Source organism: Anarrhichthys ocellatus, unplaced genomic scaffold (assembly GCF_004355925.1).
Source record: "Anarrhichthys ocellatus isolate YVR2014 unplaced genomic scaffold, GSC_Weel_1.0 scaffold1, whole genome shotgun sequence".
Taxonomy (NCBI): Eukaryota; Metazoa; Chordata; class Actinopteri; order Perciformes; family Anarhichadidae; genus Anarrhichthys; species Anarrhichthys ocellatus.
The window spans coordinates 14,978,148-15,003,624 of record NW_022280031.1 but is presented as its reverse complement, the minus strand read 5'-3'; the positions used below and the strand labels follow the sequence as shown (position 1 = coordinate 15,003,624).

Sequence of the window (25,477 nt, the reverse complement as noted above, 5' to 3'; positions counted from 1 at the left end):
CCACCAGCTCCAGATGTGAGATCAGCCCCTAAAAAAAGTCCTCCACGCGGTTATGGAGTCGCTGTTAATGTGGCAAAAAATCGCCCCGATGATTGACACAACTTCCCAATGTGATTTTGATTTGCGTCGCTAATGCAGAAATCCCAGTAGCGGCTTATGGGATTACTGTGTCTTAGCGCAACAGACTCTAATGTTTGTGTGTGTGAGAGAGGAAGGTGCTCATGTTTGTGTCCAGTTCAACCAGCTATACTTTAAAAACAATATATTCATCGTTGATTGATACGACGCTTTTCTCCGGCCAATTTATTCGGACCCGATGACATCCAACGCCCCAGAAGAGTGCCTCTTCTTTGGAGCGTCCTCAGACGCCCGAAAAACACGCTGGGCTTCCAAATGTTATGGTCTCATGCTGGACTTCATTTGAATTTCATGAATCCGTGTAAGGGAGAGAGAGAACGCATCACGCAGTCGCTCTTGTAATGCGTCCCGTTCGCCCCTCCTGTAAATGCCTCGGCTTTTTAAATTGCCTCAGTTTCCAGCTTGTTGAGGTTGCTTTATTTAATCCAGTGTTGGGAATAAACAAGCGGATTCACGAGTTGGACCCACAGAAAGGTCGTGTGCAGATTTATGCTGGGATGTAATAGTTCCCTTGACTGCGTTTATTGCTTACTTTCAAAAAAAAAAAGAGAGAGAAAAAAAAGTAATTTCTTTATATCAGCATCAAGCTGAAAATTGCCTTGTATTAGTATTAGGCTTGGTAAGCTTCTAATTCTGTGGCATTTACAGCTGGCTGTGTTTCCATGCATTTATAACACTTTGATTCTTAAGGGCCCCCTTTAATCGCTTACGCCGAGCTCGGGACATAATAAACAACTCGCCGCGGCAAAAGTGCCACATGGGGGAGATTTCCTAGAAGAAAAAGTTAACCGCCTCTGTCGGCGGCGGCGGTTTTTGTTGCTGTGTTTTTTCTTTAATGCACCGTGAGTACCGTAATCTACTCTCGGAGCCCGGGGGGGGGGCTGCTGTAGTTAAAAAAGCGGCGACAGTCGGTGTGAGAATGAAAAATGATCGTAGAGGCAAGGCAGAGCCGTAAAGCAGCCCTTTTTTTGTTTTCTTCCTCCCCTGTCGATTGAGATCACAGGATGCGTCAAAGCCTTCTAAACACCCTCGCCGGGCCGCCGGCTGCTCTCCCTATCTGATGCTCTCAGCTGCTATCAGAACACACACACACACACACTGGCAGATCGCCCTGCTCCTCTGTATTGTCTCGCTAAACAGGTTTGCCGCCTTTAACTGCACGCCTCATGCCTGAGTGCAATATGTCACACAATAGAGCAACATTCCTGGTGTTTTCTCTCTTGCATCCCCAACAACTTCTCATGTGAGTTATCGTTCCCGGTGCGGAGCCAGAAAAAGAATTCCCCCCGCTGATAACCCGATCGCAGATGTGTTATCTGGAAGCTTTACTTAAAATATAGTTCCGTGGTAAAAAAAAAAAAAACGCGGTTTGGCAAGTTTCAATCTATTTTTCTATCAGCGCGCTTTCTTCCGGTCCGAGTCGTGTCGACGGAGCTTTGATAACGTCTTCCTGCCACCAGGTGCACGCGGCTAACGTGACGCAGCCCTCGTGTGAGATTGACCGAGGCGACGGGAAAGTAAGCAAATTCCACCCGAGATGAGTTGTTTTTACGGCGAGATGAAAAGAAAATCACAAAAGTGAGAAAAACAGTTCTTTTTTTTTTTTTTTTAGCTTTGGCCTCGTGTCTCCGCTTCAGGAAAGATGAAATGGAACTAACAACGTGGATTGATTTGTTGTCTCCGACTCCACAGAGGTCTTTCTTATTTTAACCTAGGCCGGCATCTGTCCCGACTGCCTTTATTGCAAAACAATATACTGTACTATAACCGGTGAGATATCAAATATATACTGCCCTCCGCTCCCCAAAACAATACTATACATTTATATATATTACGACACATTATGTTTGTGGTTTCCAGCCAGACTAGAGAAAGTCTCTGACTATGTAAGGAAATAATAATAAATAAGGAGAAAAAAAAAAGTTTCCTACAAGTCTTTCTTGTTTGGATAGTTTTGACTTTGTTGCAATCACTTCACGTCATGGTAAATATCACTTTGGCAGTCCGTTGCTTTCTCCGTTTATTTTAGAAAACAAATCCCTTTTAGGGATAAAGCACCTGGTGGGGCTACTTAATGGAATGGCTTCAGCCCTACGCAAATAAACAGCTTGCGTTTTTTCAGTGTGAGATTAGGAATGAGGCTGAGAGGGAGAGAGGGAGAGGGAGAGAGAGAGGGAGGGAGGGAGAGAGAGAGAGAGAACCAAACAAAGACAGTCAACATGTGGAGGGGACAGAAAGGGGAGAAGTTGCACGTCCACTTCCAACTGTAGTTGACTCTCTGAATTGTACGTCTGTAGAAATGCACGAGAACCTGGGTGAGACGTCACGCTGAGGAAGTCCACCAGTGAGTCAGCAGTAGGAGTCATACGGGCTGGAAAACACTGTTTATGAGTCTTTGTTTTCCCCACTTGCACATCTAAAAACGTGCACTCTCGCCTTTTCTTAACCTGGAGGAGAGAACGTGGCAACCACAGCCGGAGACCAGAGGTCGAACAGTGACCAGCGACTGGTAGAGCAGAGTGGAGGCTGGTCTCTCTTAAATATCTGGACATGCTGTAGAAATGAGTCAGAAATGGAGCTTTTGAAACCAGGCATGTCAAATAGTATCTCAGTTATTTCACTCAGCCATTAGTCTGCCCGCCGCTCCGATTCACATTATATATTGTGAACAATTGGTCTCCACTCATTCTCTTGTTGGGATTGTCTGGAGGATGTTCACATATTTTGAATACCAGAATTAAACAGCCAAATGAAACATTGTTTCTTGTATATGGAAATGACATCGTCCACATTGCCATTGTGCTCATTCTTAACACCGGTTGGGTATCAGCCAAAATGTGACTGTTTGAATGGAATATTAAAGCCTTGAATGTATTGAAAGTCTGCATTGAATGGCCACTCAAATAAATAAGTAATACTTATTCTTATTAACAAATACTTCCCGCACTAAAGGTGGAATTGACTCCTCGAAATCCATCTCTACGTGTCGTTGGGCTACGCTAGCGGGTCAGTTAGCGAGCTACTGCTGTTCACTAAGTCCAGCGTATTCAAAATACTTATTCGTACCATTAACATGTTTCATAATTTTCTGCACACTGCTTGTTGGAGCAGGTTATACTCTGAATAGAGGGGATGCGATGGAAGCTTGGACTCTCCGGCTCTTTGTTCCCTTAAAGGTCAGCAACGTCAACAGTCAACACTGTGGGATAACGATGCTAATTTACACGTCAAGGTTCACCAAATATCAACTCAACATGAGACATTTGGTTCAACTTGAACTTTTGTATGAAATGCGTGTGTAGTTTCCTTCAAGTAAGGTATTGGGGAAAAAGTACAAATTTGGAGACATCACCATGATGTTTGCTGGCATAAAAAAAAAAAAGAATTGATACTCAACTTGATTGTGTTCCAGTGTAGCCACATCTATTTATTCCCATGTTTCTGTATACAGCGTTCTCAAGGGTCCTTAAAAACAGTCTTAGGAGGCGTTGAAATAATTAATCTAAAAATGAATTAAAATGGCAAAAGTCTTGAAACTGCTACGACATGGGACGGAGGGTTTTATGAATTGTTTTTTTTTCCCTTACAGATGTCTGCTAGCTAGCGACGACATGGGATAGTGCAAATTCAATGAAAATTGTCTGTTCAGCCAAAGCACGATGAGAACCTAGGAAGTTGAGTGCAAACTGTACGCTGTATGTACACTCAGCCTAAGAGACATGAAGCTTCCAGCTTTGTGTCTTTGAAAGTTGATTGAACCACTGTTGAGAGTTTTATCTCATGCAGTACAGCTTGCATCTGTGAGAGACGTTGAATTAGTGCGGCTGGAGGGCCAAACTAAAGAGGGAAAATGTGCCTTTTTTTCAAATTCAGCCGCCTTCCTGTGGACGCGGCCCGGAGTGGGACTCTGAGAGCGAGAGGCTATTGCTACCCAAATGTGGCTTTATTTATGTAATCAAATGAAAAAAGGTGGAGGCATTTTTTTTTTTTTAACTGCTATTTATTTACAGTTTTCCTCTTTTGCTCTGGTTTTGGCCTCGGGCCCCCGCCAGTGTTTTCATAAACAACGTCTCTCTGGCCAGCCAGCAAAAACACAGAGCTGCTCAGTGCACTGAAAACAGGAATGACAAACACCATTAGCTGAAAAATTTCCATCTCATTGCAACTATGTTATTGTTTACTTTACAATACGCGTCCTAATATGGTTACCTCCCTATCAAAGCGGTGCCGGAGCCGAGCCCGAGCCGAGGGGCCCCTCTCGCAGGGGGACGCTTTCAGCTGCCACTTAGACAATAAGAAACAAATGTCACAGCTCGGCAAAAAAGCCTGGCTTTTCACAGCCTTACAGTACTTGGCTCCCGTGTGATATTTATCTACCCTGCTATGTTAGATGCCCTCCCCTCTCCCTCTCTGTCCTCCCTCTCTCTCTCTCTGCTGGTCTTCCCCCCTTCCTTCTGTCTTTCTTTGTCCGTCTCTATCTCCATCGATCTCCCTGGTCCCCTGTCCCGGTGTTGGCTGTGTGCAGGTTGACTGATGGGCCTCTGTTTGCTGTGTTAAAGTTATTTATCAGGGGGCGGGGTGATGTGTTTTGAGTGGCCGCATGCCCTCCTCCTCCTCCTCCTCCTCCTCCTCCCTGTGGCCGAGCAGAGGCCAGTTCAGCTGCAGGTCACGCCCCCTCGGCCCGAAGCCGGCGCTGCGTTTGACCTGGAAACATCACGTTGGCTGTTTAGTTCTGAAGTTTGTTGTTGTATGTACGTGTTGCTTGTTACTGCAGATTGAATAAAGTGTTCATTTACCTGTGAAGTCCAGGAAAGTTGTTAGCAACAGCAACTTGTGTAAAACGAGGAGAAGTGTTATCAGTTATAAAATCTGAATAACATCTCATCAAAATCGTAAAAAGTGGGCGTTACTCAAATTGCCGATCCCCCGGGAGCGTTCTCCGTGGACCGTCGGCATTCAGGCCGTTAGGTTCAGGGTCAGCCCGCCTCCGTCAGGAGGTGGAAACGGGGTTCTTTCAGATGCATGATGGGCTTTCTTTTCCCCAGTTGGTGGAGGATGACGGCAGCCTCACCTCAATCCTAAAATCCTCACGTTTATGATATTTGCCCAGTATTATCTGTGGCTGCGGATGAAGGGGAGGACGGAGCATGAGGAATGTAGAAGGTCAGGCTGCGTGATTTACACAGCGCAGAGCCAGAGAATCCTTGGGAAAATACTTGGGCCGGGATCAAACAAGACTTTATGTGATATGTTCTTAACATTGACCTTTAAATTCATGCGTTTCGCTGCTACTCTTTGGCAAATGATGCAATAAACATAAAACTATTTGTATATAACTAACAAAAGAAATCGCTGCGAGTTAAAGCAATCAATATTTTTTTGTTCAAATTACTTTTTTTATTTCTTTCAAAATTCCACAATTTCAAATATTATTATTATTATTATTTGTCTTTAATCATTGATTTTCACCTTATTGACAATAGACCGGTGTGTAAATACAAATTCTGAGTCACAGCGACCTTAATGTTGGTGAAGCGCATTACACACAGAAGGAGCTGTAAATAAGTGGTGAAATAGTTGTCAGTTAACTGACGATGATAAAGTTCCGTCATGTCACGCTCTTAGTGTGGAGCGCAGTTCAAACGAACATACTGTCAATTATTTTTTTTTTTACTATTTGCTCGGGTTTAACCATTACTTCCACTCCATTGCAGGCATATTTTGTTGAGAAGCTCATGGCGCTGACCTTTTTTTTTTTTTTGTTGTTGTTTTTATGATCCGAGGGGGGAAAAGAATAAACCCTGTTTGACGTTAATGAACTTTGTGAAAGGCTTGTTTACCGGCTTCAAGGTCAGTTTCTGAGAAGGGTGGCAGGTTTCCCTCGTAAACATACTTTCGGGCAAAGATGTGTAAACACTGTAAACGTATACAGGTGGAGCGGCTGGTGTATTTTCCTGTTTCCTCTCTGTTTGTTTCCCCCCCCCCCCACCGACCTTTCCCCTTGTGACACACGCAGAAAGGCTGTTGTCTGCATATGTGTTTATTTCTCCGAGCACTTTAAAGTGAAACAACAAAGAAAGAAGAGAAACTGGACAGGTAGAAAGCGTAGTGATGTGCCGGCTCACAGTGTAGAGCTGAGAGAGGAAGAGAGCAGAGGCAGATAGCAAGGCAGGGGGGGTATTAAATATGAATTAACGGAATGTTGCTCAGGCACATCTCCGGGTGTAGCACAGTGGTGGAAAAATAAAATGTATGTTGCCGGCTGCTAGCCGTGAAGGTGCATTTGGACTTAGTATGCTTTAATTAGAAGTGAGATATTAGCATTTCATAGGGCTTTATGCCGGGGCGAGGGGATCGGCCGGCCACCGCGCCTTCATTAGCCGGCTTCTCCGTGTAATGAGTGCCATCATTAGCTGATGGAGTGGATTTGCCCCGGCTCTACCTTGAAAGGCACATCTCTCACATACTTGCGAGGAATAAGGCCTTTTAATGGATTTCTTAATGAATAAAATAACATGCCACTTCTTGCGAACTTGACGAGTGCATTTCTGGCGCTCCGCACACACCGCCGCTGCCTTTTTACCCTTTTATGTCGAGTTATTAGCAAAAAAAATACTGGCAGTGATGATAGTGAAAAAGCGTAAAAACAAAGGTGGGCTTGTAGGTAGTGTAACTACAACGATGTGGGGGACGATCAAAGTGCGACACCAAAGGGGTCGACTCTCATTCCTACGCACATTTAGTGAGGTGTGATTCCTGTCAGAGGTCTGAGGAAGTGCTCTCTGAGCTGTACGGTGCTTAAAACGCTCCGTGTTTATCAGGAGGCGGGGGGGGGTTGAAAAGGCAGGACAGCTATTGGATCAACCTGACTGCAAATTATACATATGTGTGTGTGTGTGTGTGTGTGTGTGTGTGTGTGCGTGTGTGTGTGTGCGTTTAACAACAGTCAAGACAGTCGGAGAGGAGGTGTTTTCTGTGATATGGAAGCCTCCCCTAAGCCTCCGGGCTGCGGCTCCATTCTCAGAATCAGGCGTGAAGTGATTAGTATTTTATTGATGAGCTCCCGAAGTGGCAAGTGTGGGAAATTGGATCTTTGATCTCCCGGAGTTTGGGAAATATATCCTGAGAGTGTGGAGCTCTCCAGGTAACACCCCCCACCCCAACCCCAGCCCCTCATCCTACCAGCATCACATCACACACACACACACACACACGCACACACAGACGAATGGACGGACAGACAGGCGTGCCGTTTAGGTGGGATATTTCTCCCTCTTCTCCAAAAGCACATATTTGTTTTGGATGTTTTTCAAACGGAGAGTCTACACGGCGATTACAGATGTTCATTAACAAAATTGCGTATTTGTTTTCAACTTTAACCAATCACTTTGATATGCTAATTACAGTGTAATTTAATTTGAGCCCTGTAATGATGATGCCGTTATTATGGACATAAATGATGCAGTTAAGCTGAGAGTAATCTCATTTGCATACCGTACATGCCAGTAAATTAAGCCCTTTCCCGCGTCGCTTCGGCTTTAATTTTCCGCCCCTTTTCACGCAGCATCGCTCAGCATCCCGGATGCCTAATAGCAGGCCAGCGTGTTTGATGTGAAGGAGCCCCGCTTCCTCGCGCCGAATCTAGTCACAATATGTAACACATAAAGGCTCTCATTATAAATCGAAGTGCTCTTTTAAGAACTTGGCATTAATAAGCAGCTAAGCTATTCATACTTGTAATATTGATACACACAAAAAAAACAACAGTTTTATCCCTCGCCGTAATCATCTGCATCTGAGAAATACAAACTATCGCGGCTGTGATAACGATGTACCCAGGACCGGTTAAACAGCCCTTAATCATATTGTATGTGTCATTTCCTGTGTGTTGATCAGAGATATCTTCAAAGAGGTGTATTCTGATATTCCTCCTTTGAGAGAAAAACATGAAGGGCATTTCTTTTACTTTATCTCCTCACAAAAAAAACAACTAAGAACTAATTGAAAAATATCACCTTATCAAATGTTTAGAGCAAACAACTTTGCTCCTTTTCTCCTTTTTGATGTCGGTATAAAAGAGGCATATTTCTGACCCGGCTGGCCTTGATGAAAAACGCTCCCGTAGTCTTCATTAGAGAAGCAGCACCTCACGGGCGTCTGATTGCCTGATGTTTGCAGTGAGACGGTAAACATGTTTGTCACACAGGGGCGTATTTATGCTGATCAAACACGCGGGAGAGAGGCCCGCGATGTGAATGCTAAGGACTCGGGCTCTGCGGCTCTACCGCAGCGGTTCCAGAGCTGCCCCTCGCATCCGCGTCCTGAAGGTGGACTCGGAGGCCGGTTTTTATGGACTCACAACACTGACAATACAATTGCCCTTCACCGAGAATGCTCCTCCGTTTCCCTACCATAAAGAATATCATTTTTTTCTGCCAGCCAATTTTCTCTGTTAGCCTCTAATTGGCTACATAAATCTCGGCCGTTGAGGGTGAGAAATGTTGCGGTGTCACACAGTGTAATCTTCACCCTTATTTACCAATTCATTAAGATTCATTGATGCAGGATCGGTGAGAGGAAATGACAACATAAATCAGGCCTCCAACATAATGACCCTAATCAGTTGGGAATTGCAGAAAATGTCATGATGAACTATGTCCTTGTATTAGTGCCACTGTACATTGTCATTGTGCTGCTTTATGAGTGGGACGCATCCTCCTGACATGGGCTGTATTTAACCCAAAAGGGGAAAAAAAAAAAGAGTTGTTAAAACCTGATTCCATTAAAACGCAGAAATTCATGCAAGGTCTTTTGGTATTTAGCCCCTTCGCCCTTTATCTTCAGTTTAACTGCTTAATGGAAGCCACAAACTCCCTTCCTGTTTAACCCTCTCCGTGCTGTCCCCGAGAAGCCGAGGCTTTTAAAATAATAACACGCTTCTTAGGCTGAAACGACCCCGGTACCTCGGAGAGGAAGGATTGCTCCTTCGGAAGCGAGCAAGGAGGGGTCAATGGGTAAGACCACTCCCATACCAATGACAGGGAATCGGATGACTGATGGCAAACGGGCTGCTGCGATTTCAGATATTTCACCTCTCACTGAGCACTAGCAGTCGGTGAGATACTACTGACATAGAATAACCACTGCACTTCAATGTGTAAAGACCTTTACACACCGGTAGGGATGGGTATCGGTAGGATTTTATCGCCACTAGTACTCTTATCGGTTCTTTTTGATTATATTGTGAGGGGGGGGGGAATAGACAATTAATTAAGAAAATAATCACTGTTGCTTTATTATTATTGTATGTATACAAGTAGGCTTTCTTGAGCAGCAATACAATAAGTTGCCAAATGCTCCGGGTGAATTTTAGTTCCCGTTGAAAGGATTAATAAAGTTTGCCTTCTTGGTTCGGACCGAGGAGCCTCTGTGTACGCACACCGTGATTGGTCGATTCCTTTATTCCCTGTGAGAAAGCTATTTTGCCGCGTGATATTCACGTTCAGTGTGAAAGTACTCATGACGAAAACTGTTGGAAAAATATATATTGACGTGCAAATCGCACAGGAAACCCCCCAAAAAAAAGGTTAATCTGCGAGTAACTCTGAACAAAAGAGGCGGGAGCCCTCCACCTGTGGTGCGTTTGTGTCCGAAGACCAACATCTAACAGTGCTATGAGTCATTTACATACCAGGGGATAGGCCACACACCCCCCCGGTTTCCTTCAGTCACATCGCACGGCACCGAGAGAGGAATCCTAATGAATGCACCACACTCAGTCAGTGTCAGTGTGCACTGCAGCGAGTTGACGGCACCTCTAATAATATTGTCCTCTCTTTGCGTAGGTGCGCAGTATTAATTAGACGAGTTCGTTAAGGCCAACCTTGGTTTTCCCAGGAAAATGTGTCTGACACATTTCCTCTCGGCAAGTTCGCATCCCCCCCCCCCCCCCCCCCCAGAAACCCCCGGGGGAACAGCCCTTACATGAATTCTAGTAAAAGATGATTAAAAATATATGACACACTTTAAGTAATGTTAAAACAATAAGTGCTTTTGCAGATCCCATAGGAAGCCCATAGATTGGAGTTGTGTTTTTTTCTCTTCGGGCCTGCATGTTTGACAGGTCTAATTGGTGAGATGAGCTTGAGGGAAGCAACGCCTGCTGTTTCTTTTTTTATTTTTTTTTCCTGTGCTGCATCGAGTGGTCAGAAAAAGACGGCCCCTCGTCTCCTGGTGTCTGTCCTCTCGCTGCAGAGTTAATGGGCACGAGAGCCACATGCGAGCGAGATTTATCAAAGTCGAATGAAGGAGAAGTCGCTGAGAAAATGTGTGGCGAGGCGCTCCTAAAAGAGGCTCCACATCCCGGAATTACTATTCCGTTCATGTGCAACCGGATTTAAACTCATTAGACTTCTCTATTTACTTAGTCTCTATCGGCCCCCGAGTTGCACTAAAAATACCGCGGCCTGCCTTACTTTGGCACATTCCGTCATTGTCTGAGCACAGCGGGCCTTTTTTTTCCTCTTCACACCGAGGTGTTTCTCGCTCGGAGACAAACTGGTTTGTGTATTTTTTCCGAAATTATAGATCTACTCAGCTTCGCCACCGGAGTCTGCCTCCTCGTACCCTCTTCTTATTGTTAATTTATCTGAGCTTGTGGCGTGGTAATAGGTTGGTATTCATGAATCATAACACTCACCACTTGCTCGGATGCCGAGCCCCCTGTTCCTCTACTGGCGGTGCAGTAATAAGGTTCGGGTCTAGATGTCACGCTCGAGGATCCCATCACGGTCGTCCCGACGTGCCATAAATATGTGTTTGGAGCCCGTGCTCACATTTCATGCCCTCCTTATGAGTGGGTAACTGTGTTTTGGGGACTAAATGGAATCAGTAGGGGGGGGAAGTGGAGAGAAAACTTAGGGGAGCTTCACTGGATGCAGATCCACAGATGGCAAGTTGTTGTATTCATGAAAAATTCATGGTCAAGGTGACGCGCAGCTTTGAAAGTCTCCAACACGACAATTACCTCCCTCGTCTTTCACACTACAGATTTTTTGGACAATGACGTGTTTGACGTAACAGCTGGAGCAACTCGTGTTCCGTTGAAGTCGTACATAAATCAAGTAATCGAAGCCACGCGCTTTGATTTATGATGGATCTATGTCCGTTCAATTCCTCCCAAGCCCCTCTCTCTTTTGTTTGTTGTTTGTTGTTGTTTTTTTCCCCGATGTTGCTCTCGGAGCACCTCAGACATCCTTTTGTTATTTCCACAAAGCCGGCAGCTGAATAATTGAACAAGGTAAATGTTTAACATGTTTTTTTACAAGTTCCTCGCTGCGCTTGTTGTGAGGAGCTGCTGTTTGTTGGGTCTGGAAGGGAAACGGGCGGGGGGGGCGGACCGGCCACGTCGGCCGTTTTTTGTCCTCGGTCTCGCCGGCAGCTGCAACACGCCAGCTTTAGCGCGTCTTCAGAATGTCAGAAGAATGACTTTTTTGTTTATCTTGACTGCTGCCTCGCTGTTTATTCTAGCCCGGAGCTGCATCTACATCGACCTTGATTCCCTAAAGCCCCCCCCCATCCCCTCCCACAACCTGTTTACACTGGTCCTGCTCCGAGTGTCACCTAGGAAATCGGCTGATCATTCCACCTGGTCAATATTAAACGGCTCCTGCGAGGAGGCGTGTTTGTTCATAAACACAAACCCCGCCGCTGCCCCTGTTTACTGTAGCCATGGCAGCAATCACTTATCAAACAAACAAGCCGCGTTGTTTGCCGGCGCGAGTGGTCCGCTCTACCCGCCGCACAAGGGCTGGGAAGAACCTGGAAGAACGCAGCGGCTGGTGCAAAGATGTGGGCTTTAACGGTGGAGGTGGCAGGGTGTGTGTGTGTGTGTGTGTGTGTGCGCTCTCGTACCATATTGTCACAGAAGTCTGGAGATATGCTCTGCTTATCTGTGACTTGGTTGAAGTGGATGACAAGATTACATGCTTGTTTGGTCTGACTGTGAAGTCTCCTTTGGCAGAATGTCATCCCCGCCGTTCGCTCCTCTCAGCAGAGAGAGGACAGAGTTGTCGTCGAGTCCCGATTGAGTCTTTTTTGCGACGGAGGCGGTCCTGTTTCGCATAAGGCCTCTCGTTTAGCAGACGATATGTGGAAGGACTGGAGGAGCAGAGTTATGGGAAAGCGGGATTTCGGCCCGTTTCTACTTCTGTCGGAGTAGTTTGTTGTCAGGGAAAAGGGCCGTGGTGATGGATTATTTAACAGCTCGTGTTGGTCTTTTGACTTTTCCCTCGCAACAGGAGCCAAAATACAGCAGAACACAAGACTCTTTAAGAAAACCTTGAGAAGGGTTCTGTTTTTTTCTTCTTCTTTTGCACCATCGGTACACACCGGTGTGCTGTCTAGTCTAGCGACCAGGGCCAGAACCTAAACAGCTCTTAAGTTGAACCTCTTCCCATTGTCTCATCCTCGCCGCGTCTTTATCTGCCACCCGGGACAATGTTGTGCTTTTGTTGTGCGCTCGTGTAAACACGGGCTGTGTGAGAACCCGGCGAATCGGAGCAGGTGGCCGCCGAGGCTTTACTGTCATGAGCGTTAAAGAAAAACAGAACACGGCGGAGGGTCAGAGCACAGCTGCGCGGGGCCGACCCTACCTTGAATCCACTGCTGACTTGTGTGAGCTGTTGGATTCCAGGCAAGCATGACAGGGGGGGGGGGGGGGCGTTGGGTTTCTGTTGGGTTGGGGGGGGTAGGAGGCGAGGCCGGGCTGATGAGCTCTGGCCGCCGGCTGTTGTTAACCTTCAACCTATCTGGTCAGGTGGGAGACACATGTGACTCTTGTTTGTACTGTACTCCCCACAAAACAGACTGTAAACAAACAGAAACTATGACCTTTTTTTTTCTTCTTCAGTGTTTGTTCCAAACATTTGTTTTGTTTTGCAAGCAACCCCCCCCACCCCCTCCAAAAAGGAAAAAGAACAGACAGGCATCTAATAACCAACAGCAGAGACGTTTCTGTTGTTGCAAAGAACTTTTGTTGCCGTGCTTTCGTCTCCTGGAAATTCCATAATTTCGATTATTTTCAAAACTATTTCAACAACTCAGAAAAAAAAAAGCTCTTCTCACATCTCCTTTTCGTGTTGAAATGTTTGCGTTCGGAGCACGAACGCATACGCTTGTAACCCCGTTACTCTTAGCGGGACACTTGACCCATAATTACAGCTGAATCTGTACTCGTTGAACGGATGGAAAACTCTTGGAGCTTTTTTGAGTCATCGCAGACGAGGCGATCCCCCTGAGCAAAGGGAAAATAAATAGATAGATAAACATGCGCGGGGGCCCGAGTCACGTGGCCCAGTTGCCCCAGCTGATGACGGCGTGTCCCTGCCTCACTTCCTCACAGATTAACATTGTTATCAGCACAACTCTCTAATAAGGCGCTTTCCTATCTTCTTGATATTTATGATGGATAATGCCCATTTTCCATTTATTTATTTTTTTGTCCGCTCGCGATATTGCAGCTTTGAATTATTCTGTGGTTGAAATTAATGAGAAAGTAGATTTATGGGTTTCATTTGTTTGTCAATTCGAAAATTAATTGGGTGTTAATTTTAGCCATCCCCTCATCAGTGCCGGTTCCAAGCATGCGCGCATTACTTTGCATTCATTGTGGCCTTTTCCCTCCTTTATTGTGGGTCACTAGTTTTGCATACATTAAAATAGCCCCGCGGCTCATTCTCCTGATTACTTTCGGAGATGCCATGCATTTGGAAATTTACGCCGCTCCGTTATAATTATGAAAATTCTGCATGGAAAATTCTGCATGTATAATAGCCATTACTCCCCCCCCTCTTCCCTTTTATGTAGCTTTGGGAAAAAAAAAAGAAAGCAAGAAAGCAGGCCCTTCTTTTATTTCTCTGTATGTGGAGAAAAAACAAAACTGCATTTTATTTGAAAAATAAGTGGCGGTGAATAACGTCAGCCCATGCTTTATTTCAAATGGCATTTAATTTCGCCCCGAGATTCTAATTGGTGAAGGGGGGGGCCGGTGCGAGCAGAGGCCTGTAGATGGAGTCGTGGCTGGCAGCGTCCCATCCCGCAGTATTCCTCTTGCTCACTCCTTGTTTAGAAAATCCCATTATGGAGGGAGGCTGCGCCAGACTGGAGGGGTGAGCCGGGTCAACATCTGTCTGGAGGGAGAGAGGGGAGGAGGGAGGGTGGGGTGGGGTGGGCGGCTCCAGCCCCGGCCCAGAGAACGTGGGGCCTGTAGTGCCGGGCCCAAAGCCGCTCAGACAGGCCCCTGAGTGCGGGGGCGTCGTGACACACAACTGAACCGGCACAGTGTCGGATGACTCACTCGGATACGCTTCTTGAGAGGACGGCTTCTACAGGGGGGGTGGGGGGACGTAAACCATAGTGGACTCTGGGTTCTGGTTCTGGTTCAGCTCACCGAAGTCCACAACCGCTACGGATGACACCGAGCTGGGAGACTGTCCCAGAACTATGATTACAGAGCTGTTTATTTTTTATAATAATGCCATGGCTAGATTATTATCTCACCTATGCTCCGTAAATATTCTTCTGTGACAATTTGTCAGCCTCAATTTCCTATCTGTCAACCTGAGTGTGTGTCCCCACGGTGTCTGTCGCGTGTGTGTCTGTATCTTGTTTGGATCTGGACCTCTGGAGACACTGGTGCCCGGGTAGTTGAGCCCATATTAACCGGCGACGGCCCCTCCTATTACACGCTTTAAACGCAACACCATAAATCTGCGTTTAGTTCCATTTTCACCTTCTTTCATGATGAGGCCCGGTGTTTTAAAGGCATTTATTCTGCTTCATATAAATAATTAATCAGCCAAGTTAATTCGCTTCTGCCCGACTTGGTCAGCTTCATTAACCGCCCCGGAATTGGGAGGCTAGACGCCGAGGCCTGCGACCAACTCACAATAGCTGTAAATCATTCCACTGATTTGAGGAATACGGGCACACACACACACACACACACACACACACACAAAATATGCTCCAGCGTCACTGGCACTCATCCCAAGAGAGACAGAGAGGGGGGGGCCATCATGTCTGTCTGGCTTTTGTGTATCCAAAAGCAGAACAGAGGTTGTAAAATGTGAGCCGTGTATTCACATCCCGTGAAATCACATGGAACGAGTACACTGCCTGTATTTGTATGTTGTTCCTTTGAGTTACATTAAGTTATGAAAGACAATATTTTTGTACCCACCAACTCCAGGGGGGTTTATTTATGTTCAGTATTTTGGTGTTAATTGAGCGCCCCTGAAGGATTTGACTGTTTTCGCTCGGCCTCGAATCGGAGGTTTCTCATGGAGATCCTCTGGCAGGCCTCACACAGTCGCCCTGTTTCCCATTAAAAAGCCATTCTGCCGTGGTTCTTCTGGGAGCCATGCGAGTAAATATATCCATTTCCATAGAAAGTGTTTTGTTTTGGAGGCTCAGTGTTTTTCTTGGGCTCCTCTGCTCTCACTCAACACAGGTTGGGTTCCTCTCCCGATGCGCGCCGGACCCCCAGAAACCCCCCCACCACCCCCTCCACCGCACCCCTGCATGCGCCCCATAACAAAGAACACAAACAAAAACTCGAGTATCGCTCCCTCTCTCCTCCAGCCCAGTGTGGACTTGTCATCTGCAAAGGATCTGTGCCGGGAAAAGGCCAAAACAAAGGAGCGGTTCATTATTCTGCGGAGCAGCGGTCTGCGAGAGCGTGTGCATGTGCGTTTGCCTCGCTGCGAATGCCACAAGCAAACAAACAAGAAAACGGGGGGGGAAAAAGCACACGGACCGACAGGGAAACCTGCAATAAAAGTGAAATCGTGTGGGAAGGATGTGACAGATGTTTATAGTTTTGGCCTCGGAGTTGAAACGCGACCTCATCGCCCGCGTGTTTTAACAGCTGCTTCTCCCTGTCCCTGTTTTTCGCTCTCAGGTTTTTTTTAAGTCATGATGCAAGAATCTGGGACGGAGGCGACCAGCAACGGACCGGCCATCCACAACGGAGGCTCGGGCCCGGAGGGCGGGCCCAGGGAGGGGCGACCCAACAGCGCCACGCCGTCGGTGGAGGTGACCGCCGCTGACCTCCTGCAGTTCCAGCAGCACCAGGTAGGCCAGTCCGACCCTTTCGCACCTGTCTCCGCTTTATTAAGCCACGTCAACAGCAGGCTTCTCCTCCCCTCTTAAAGTGCCACTTAATATTTAATTCCACCTCAAAGTACATCTAGTACATAAACACATTATTATTATTATTTATGTATATTGAGGCCCTTTCTGAATATTTAAAGGAGGGGAAGTGCTCTTTCTCTGTGTGTGTGTGTGTGTGTGTGTGTGTGTGTGTGTGTGTGTGAGAGTGTGTGATTGTGTTTGGTGTTTGGAACGTGTTTATCGTAGCATGCAGCATCTGCATTGTGGTGAAATATTTATCGCGGCGTTCTGACACATTTTAAGCACGTAGGTGCCGCGGGATTTCGAGGACAGTTAAGAAACCGCGACATCCAATAGGATGACGGCGTTCTCCCCCGCTCGCTTGTAAACACACCTCGCGACGCACGGCTAATGCCGCACTCTTGCCGCTTTGGAAGCCCGGAAAAAACATTTTTCCGCCACCTCAGACGTGAGGCAAACGGACAAGCTCTTTCTGTCGGTGTCAGCGTTATGCGTGGCGCGCGACAGCGTGTTTAAGGAAACAACATTGAAAAGATCAGCGTGTCTTGTGCTATCTCGGTCTATCCGACAGGACGGGCCGGGGCCGTTGTCAGGAGCCGTTTGGCGACGATGCACGGGCTCCGCGCGGCCGCCGTCTGCTGTCGCAGCACATCCATCAGCGTCTGCACGGGGAGGGACAACCAACGCTGCAGCGCAGAGCGCCGGAGAGACACGGCAGTGAAACATATAGAGGCGAGGGCGATAATTCGCCATTATCAGTCACCATCTCTCAGCAGAATTGTCATGACAATCGGGGACGATGGGATATTGTGACGCTCGGGATGCTCGGCTCTGTTGTCGGAACTGATGATAACCAGCCGGTTCGTTCATATCTCATTCCAGAGTACGACGCATTCCTCACAAACAGCTCAGCGTTGTGACATCTCACTTGATGTAATACGCGGGTCAACGCAGCGATAATCGCTTGTGCACATGCGGTACGTTTTATCATAAGGAAAAATCATTAATTTTCAAGTGTATCACTTGAATAGTAAGTAACATGACCTCATAAGTGATTACTTTTACATTGTGATTAGTCATATGTTTTAATTATTTCCCCCTCTTTACCCGGGCTTTTTCTTTCATTGTAGACTAGAGAGATGTACGAGGGGCAAACATGTAGCGCAGGCCAAGATGCCGTCATCTCAGAAATACGTGCTGAGCGCCTCCGTTAATCACGTTTTGTTCTGGGTATTAAGCGGGACAGTGTCGGAGGGAAGAAGCCCGGTCAGTGATTAGAAGACGTTTTTGTCAGCGCGCTCCTCGCTCTCAGTGCTTTAGTTCTTCGGGCCTTACCAGACTCCCACCTCCCACTCGTCTTTTATTCTCTTTCCAGCTCAAAATGAGCATGTCGTCAGGGAGAAAATCACAGCCATACTGAATTCATTACCGCAGTACTCACACAAAACCATGGATAAGATTTCAATAACTGCCGGGCCACAGTTGAGTAAACAGTTGCGCTGAAACTTAATTCCTGTTGACTTTTCCCTTCGTGCTTCAGCCAGGGGGCACATTCTGATTCGCTCCGCGAGGACAACCGGGTTACAACTGTTTGATGAATTGACACAGGGGGGGGAGAGAGAGAGAGACACAGAGACAGAGGGGGAGAGAGAAGAGTGTCATGGATGTGCACTTGACACCAAGAAGGGATGGAAATAAAGCCGCCCCCCCCCCGCCAGACTCGAGCCAGCCGTGGCCCCTGTTTGCTAGTCATCCAGAAAGAGCTATTACTCTGCAGGACCTGCCCTGGCATTTAAAAGGAAGGCGAGACGAGCAGCTCTCTCCTTCCCCAATACAGTCGCATTTTTCTGCCCTCCGCTCTCTGCCGCGGTAAATAGCGAGCGCTATTTTTTTTGCTTCACGCCTTTTTGAACAAATCCAGCGGTTAATTTCCGTGGCCCGCGGTTGGAGCTGAAACAGAAGGGAGGCGTATTAATTGTTGCGTGTGATAAATGGCACACGGATGGGGACGGAGGAGAGAGACGTCTCACTCACGGCTCCCCGGCGCTGGGCTCTGATAGGCTACTTACCAGGGGTAGTGTTACTGGGAAAAGGCAGGCAGTCTTTTTATTCTCCCATTAGACTAACCCGGGATTTTCACTCATGCACCATGAACCATGTTAATTGTCCCCGGGGCATTACGATCTCCGCTCAATTACTTGATAACTTTTTTACTTTTGTGGCATTTCACAGTCTGTCTTTTAAGTTTTTTTATTTGCAGCTCGCACTAATACGCTTCTAACTGACACACCGAAGTTTTTTGCTGCATTCTTTGTTCTCCACAACATCCAAGATGCTATTACCATCCCCCCCCCACCCACCCTTTAGGTGATGCAGAAATCAATCTAAAAATCTTCCCCCGACTCAAAGCGCAAATGTGCGAGAGTCCCCTGAGTGAGCGGGCAACAACAAACCTGGCAGTGGCATATCATTTATTCTTATTAGGGAACATAACTATGAAAGACAGTCCTCATTAATAAAGATGGGGGATGAAATAATTGTAATCTGTTTGATCATCTTGATCCTGACAGGGGAATTCATCTTGTGGACTAGTCAGATTTGGGGGAAGTGGACCATAAGCTTGATTTAAGCATCTCTATTAGTAAGTCAAATATTGTTTGTTCAGAAGGGAGGATGAGAAGAAGGTCTCTCTTCTTTCCTCTGCTGTGGAAGCGACGCACATTTCACTTTTTGAGGAACTCAAAGTGATATCGGTTGTGTCGTAACCGGTTAGTTGCTTATAAACCTTTTGTTGTGCGTCCTGTAGTTTTCTTTTTTTTCTCCAGCCTGCGCTCAGTTGTCTGCAGCTGCTTGTGTATAATATATGAGCATCTCCTTTTTTTAGATGCATGAATATGGCATCTTTTTTTCATAACATATGTGTTGTTTTCTTTTGCCCCAAAACCCGAGTGTGTTTATTCTCTCTGTGTGTGTTTTTTGTAGAAGTTGTGGTTTTAACGTTATCCTCATGAGGAAGTGAAGATACTGCAGGAGAGCGAACACAACACAAACAACAGCATGAAAGAGGGGTGTTTGTGCAACAACCTGTTTTGTGATTGAAATGATTTTGCAACAGGAAGCTGTGTTGCCGTGGCAGTCGAACAAACACACGGTGACAACAACGACGTGGGGGGGTGGGGGGGGGGGGACTCTGCGTTCACTTTGCAGCTGCTGTCTTCAGCAACCTCTCGACACGCATTCCTCCTGTGATATATTCGGTCAATTTCTGCAAAGCATTCATAACATCTCACACGTTTAACCGTGCAATACATTCCTTCACTTGATATTTGGTTCAACTGATACAACCGAGCATAAAATATTAATTTCCTGTCTTTTAGAAGAGCCCTTTTAATCAAGCTGGAGAGATTTCTAAAACACCCGGCTGCCTCTTCCTCTCAGCGATGCTGTGCAGATCAACCCAACGGCATCTCAACAGAATAAGAAACAAAACAGGGGGATGAATAATCTTCTTTTATTGCACACACATCCATAAAGTCTTGCTTTGTCCATCAAGCGCCTTTTTAAATCTTTGTTACGTATCGCAAGATAAGGCCAGCCAATTATGTCTCCACTGTTCCTCCTCCTCTCTGCCCGCATGGTTGAGGTGTCCGTCGCGTTGCGTGTTGCAGAGAGGAGAGAGTGACACGCAGAACGGTGGCCACAGAAAGAGCTGAGCGGGCGCAGGTTTCCTGTTTGCATAATGCAGGGCTTACACGGCCCCTCGTGGAGGCTTGAGAAGGTGGAAATGCACGTCTTTGCCACCGTCGCCGAGCTCGGCTTTGGGGGGGGGCGTGCTCTATGACGAGCACTCGGGACACCCAGAGACACACACGCAGGTGTGCAGTACACATATAAACACATGCGTGGCTCGGACATAAATGGAGGGCCAAAGGCGCACGGCCCGCTTGTTTATGGCATCCAGTACCACGTTATGGGCTGATGGTCAGACTGGACTGAGGGGGGGGTGTAACAGCCTCAGGTCAGTGTGGAGGCCAGAGAGCATTCACTGTCTCAGATCTCAGCTAATTGCATGCACTCTGCCGCAGAGCTGAGGGCAAGAGAGTGTAAGAGTGAGAGTGCTACGCTCAGATTAAAATATGGTGTTTCACCACGCTTTTTGAACTGAACTCCTGCCAGTGTCTCCGTGTTTTGCTCCACTGCGGAATTCCTACACCTGCGCAGCGCTGACTATTTGACACGTGTAATAACTCCGTCTTTGCTCCGGGTGCTTCTTGACTGATATCGGTGCGTTATCCGTTTTGAACGTGCGCTCGCCGTCTAACCCACTCGCGCGTATACAGGTCGTGCAAGCGTGCGTCCGCAGAGCGTCCGAGTCCCCCTGCGCACACGCTCCTCCGTCTCTCCCAGCTCTCAGGTATCTTCATATATCCTGTTCATATTGTCACAGGAGGCCCAGCACCGGCTCCAACTTATTGGAAAATCTGGCGGAGAGGATAACATCAGTGTTATGACACTGCATATTGCCCTAAATTGCTTTATTGGTAAAATGATAGTGCTCGTCCAATTTGAATAATTTTATGGAATCCCTCACTGAACAGTTTAATTATGTTATCACACAACTGGCAACATCTGTCTTTATACCACAGCACATGACAGTTTTATTACAGGCTGAATTTCTTTGCTGGTTCTGGCAATTGATGTGTGATCTGATTAATAATCACACAGATGGAGGTGAAAATTGAACACTGCTATGTCGGGGGGGGGGAAACAACGCCTGTGTCACTGGAAATATCACGACTGTTTTCACTCCGGCTTAAGTTCCTCTTGAATCATATTGCTTTTTAAACACAGCTTCGTACATTTCTTTTTTATCCGAAAAAGAAATCTGTTGAGTCTCGGTACAACTCTCTGAATCCTTTTGTCACCCCGGTTTTGTTAGCGAGGTTTTGGGAGGTAAACCACCCAGCACCTCTCCTTTGTCTTGTGGATGCCTTCCAAGACAGCCAGCGCATGAACTCATCCGTTTTGTTGAGTCTACCTCCAGCCGCCGCTCTCCGACCGGGAAGAGAGATGAAGCGCGGGGTCGCATGTGTGCCAAAGCCATAGTTTAAAATAGTTGACTGATGCTCGGGTCGACATCCTGTTTACACACCCTGCTTATGTGGGCAGCAGGAGGGGGATCGCAGGAGCTCGCCTCACGTCTCTTTCCAGCGAGAATGAAAAGGAAGCGGAGAGCGTTTTAACATGCGTCTGAGTAATGTGATTGTTATACTTTCTACAGTAACGTGATAGCCACCACCCAGGATTAGGAACACAGGTTCTCCTTCATAGTTTGGTGAAAACATTGCCACAGATTTAGCATTGCACTTCTGTAACATTGTCAGATGTTTCTGTTCTATATATTCTTCTTCCTTGTCTAAACCTGGCGCCTACATTACCCACGATGCAATGCAACTGCAGACAGTTCCAATCGGAGATTCGAGTGTGTTATGCTAGGAGCTGCTAATGTTTTTTTATTTTTTAAATTTAGAAGTTTTCAGCCTCAATGGACACTGACTCAAATGACGTCACTCGAGGCAGTTCATCAGACTTCACACGGCTCTCTCGGGAGCCCCGACAGGTTTTACACAAGAACTCTTCAGCACATGTGAACAGACTTCAGTGTGCACAATCGCCTTTGATTAACACAACGCACACGTAACATTGTTCATGGCATCAAAGATGGACTTTGTTAGATTTGCTCTTCTGTTCGAAGAATCGTTCGAATCGTTCCACTTAGTTTCCAACAGCTGAGCTGACGCTCCAATCACTCCACAGGGTCTTCTCATTTGAATTACATGAATTCTGCTATATTCTAATTAGTTATGAAAACAAACTGATTACGCACATAAGGATTAACCTGAATTCTAAAACATGAAATAAGCAAGTAAACCGGTTTCCTATATCTAGTTAAGCCATTACGACGATGGTCACACCATGGAAAATAAATGTGGTGTTTGTGATGATTTCAGTCCACTCCGAAACATCAAAAGTAAAAGTAAACTCCCAAATATCTTCCTAACTCTCTGATTTTGGTTGGCAATCAATACAATGATAATAAGGAGAGGGTCCGACACAGGCTGGTTGTTCCACAGAGTTCAGCTGGTTAACCCAAGAGATGAATTTCTAATCATTTGGAGTGTCAATCAGGTTGTAGTGTGCATATTTGCATGCCAAAGATGGACTGCGAGGACAGCTAAACAATAGGCAATTTGTAGAAAGTTCAATCATGAGCACACAGTGATTAAAAAAAAAAAGCCTGTGCTCACAGTCTACAGTCCGCTGACTGTGCCATCAAGCTCCAGCTAAACAAACAAACAAGCCTGTAAAGGCACCAGCATCACATCACCGAGCAGATTCCTTATATCAGAATCAGAATCGGCTTTATATAACATAGTAGCTTTAAAGCAACATTGGAAATATGTCAGTGCCGGCTAAGAAACATAGTTGGTGGAAGGCGACAAATCTGATTGCTGACCAGTTGGGTGAAAACTGAGGTTTACATCTGAGGACAGTCGCTGAGAAAGTCGGGCAATAAAACGATCTCGAAAAGTTTCCATGATACAAACGAGGATACATTTATGAGATTTATTTCCCAGTTATTTTGCTGTTGTGGCTGTAAAACGGTCGATAAATCATTTTTGTCCATCACAACCCCGAGGAAATGACTCATTTCACTATCTGAATTTGATTAATTTGGTCCGTTACCATTTGCATTACCATTGTGCAGGTGAATTGTTTTATCCCCATTCAAGTTAGCTTAGGGTTAACCGGAAGCTAACCGGAAGTTAGCTCGCCCACCCGGCGGAAGTCTCCTTCTTCTTTGGATTGGACAGACTAGATGCTGAACTAGCGTATTATTCCCCCTAGTGTTAGTCATTGAAGGAATCTTTTTAACTGTTATTACTACTTTTCATATAGTCAAATACTCTGCTGATAATCCAATAATATCTTCATTTTAGTCCAGTTTTGGCGGAAGTCTGGTTCACATGCTCAAGAGTGCGCAGCAGTGAGATGGCCAATAAGAAGTGTCGCACATTTGTAATCAACCCTCAACAACCCTCTGGCTTCTTGAGGGTTCCATATGATGTTGGCCCCAATTCCTCGGTCTTTAAGGTCTGATACAGCGGAGAATGTGTGGATGAGGAAACCTCTCAAAGACGTGTGTGCACGTATACAAAAACGCCCTCCCGTGTAAATGATGCAAGTGCATGCGGGTATCATTAGGGAACACTGAAGTGGCTCTCATTGTGTGTGGCGCCCCGGATGGTCTTTGATGGCTGCGTGTTTGTGCTGAAGTGGGCAACTCTAAACTTTGAGCAGGTGTCTGAGGCAGCTGGCTGGAGGCAGACAGGGAAACACGTCCGCGTCAGTTCAGTATTAAGTGGCTTAGAGAGAGGCCTCGCCTAGCAGGAGGACTAATGCATCCTCAATGTTTTATTTAAAGTAGTGCCAACAACTGCCTCTGAACGCACCACATCAAGAAGCACACACACACACACAAACAAAACCCTCACACAGAGTAATTTTGCGCTGTTTAGCTGAACAACTTGTGTGTTTAGTGTTGTAAATAAGTAACCGTTTTAACAGGGCCTCGGGAGACTGTGGTTGGGAAAGTACGCGCTCAGACATGACTGGCTTTAATAGCCATTGTCAAAACACTGTTCCAGCAAGAAAAGAAAAAAAGAAAGAGCTTTCTTCACCCGATTGGAATGTTTACACTCAGTTGAATAATAATGCCGTTTTGTGGAGAAGCTATTCTTTAAGGATAGCCAATCTGACCCAATTTATTAGGGATAGACTTAAGGATGCACGACTCCTCCTGGGAAAACATTCGAGCGCATGGCCTATTCATTTTTAATGAGAGCACTACTTTAAAAAACTTCACAGAATTAATATGTATCAGTGAAGTCTTTCCTGTGCAGAAAACTTCAGGGTAATTAATATTCATAGGCTGTGCTTGTTAACACCCCCAATGCTAGTGCAATGTAGATCCAATTAACATAGAATGGACCCCAAGGATTCGGGCAGATAAGGGTTAAATGAGCTATTGAAATTGAAACCGGGACTGTCTCACTCTTAAAACACTTATTTGTTTCAATAAGCCGTAATCCTTGTTGCAGATTAAGGCATCTTTTTTGGAACGTTGTGTATGCGCATGCAAAGCGTCGATGTGTGCGTGCGTGCGGCGCATGCGTCAATGTTTAGGTCAATGCGTGTGCACGTGCACTTGCTTGTATACATGTATGCATCGAGGGGCATCACCTACGCAGCCAGGCTAATGTGAAAGTCCTGTAGGGAGAGCCCGGCTTTTATATCTTATTCATAATCTCTTGACACAATGCGGGTAATAGACATCTGAGTTGGCTCTTGGCGTCAGCCTGCAGTTCCCGGGCCAGGCTGGGTGACGGACGGACGGGGGGTTCCATGCGGAGCTAGGTGATGTGATGGTAGCAAAACGCCTCTTTCCCACCTGCTACCGTTTGTTAGCTCGCAGACTGCACATATTGCTCCCCAGTGCACCCTGAGACAACTGTGCCCCCCCCACACACACGCACACACACATGCCTCAGCTCCAAGAGGACTCGGGCTTAAAGAGCAGACTTAAACAGGTGAGCTGATGAAACTGGGATACAGAGGCTTAAGATTTTTTATTTTTCCTCACCTTTTACTTTATTTTTCACTGAAGTTAGTTCGGCAAACTGAAAATCCAGCCTGGTAAAAATAGTAGTTTAATAGTATAGTTGTATATATATTAATTAGTCGTAAACTGAAAACACAACGCAATCACAAAAGCACTGCTGGATGGTAGTGTGATAGTCGTAGATATAATTAGTCATTTGCAGCCTTTACTATTTAGAAACACATTGATGTTCTTGTACTGTCGGTCTGAATGAACCTGTATTCACCCTCTTTCTGAAACGCTAAGATTTAGCGCCTGTCTCTTTAAGCCCACCCTCTCGAAAAGCCAAGTCTCCTCTGATTGGTCAGTGTTTTTAGGTCTTCCACATCTGCGCAGTCGCCTTCTTCATAGTGTCACTGCAGCCGGGGACTCGCTCTGTGTGTGTGTGTGTGTGTGTGTGTGTGTGTGTGTGTGTGTGTGTGT

General features: G+C 46.3%; 1 protein-coding gene across 8 annotated transcripts in view; it reads left to right on the top strand.

Annotated features, from left to right (window-relative positions):
- Positions 1-25,477, top strand: part of foxp1b (forkhead box P1b) — a 148,196-nt gene that overhangs the window by 49,083 nt on the left and 73,636 nt on the right. For 7 of the 8 annotated variants that reach the window (XM_031843583.1, XM_031843591.1, XM_031843625.1 and 4 more), the window contains one exon: positions 16,100-16,272. In XM_031843583.1, coding sequence (XP_031699443.1) covers positions 16,114-16,272 — 159 coding nt within the window. In that variant the 5' untranslated portion in view covers positions 16,100-16,113. The remainder of the gene's footprint in view (positions 1-16,099; positions 16,273-25,477) is intronic. The other variant, XM_031843599.1, reaches the window with a different exon arrangement.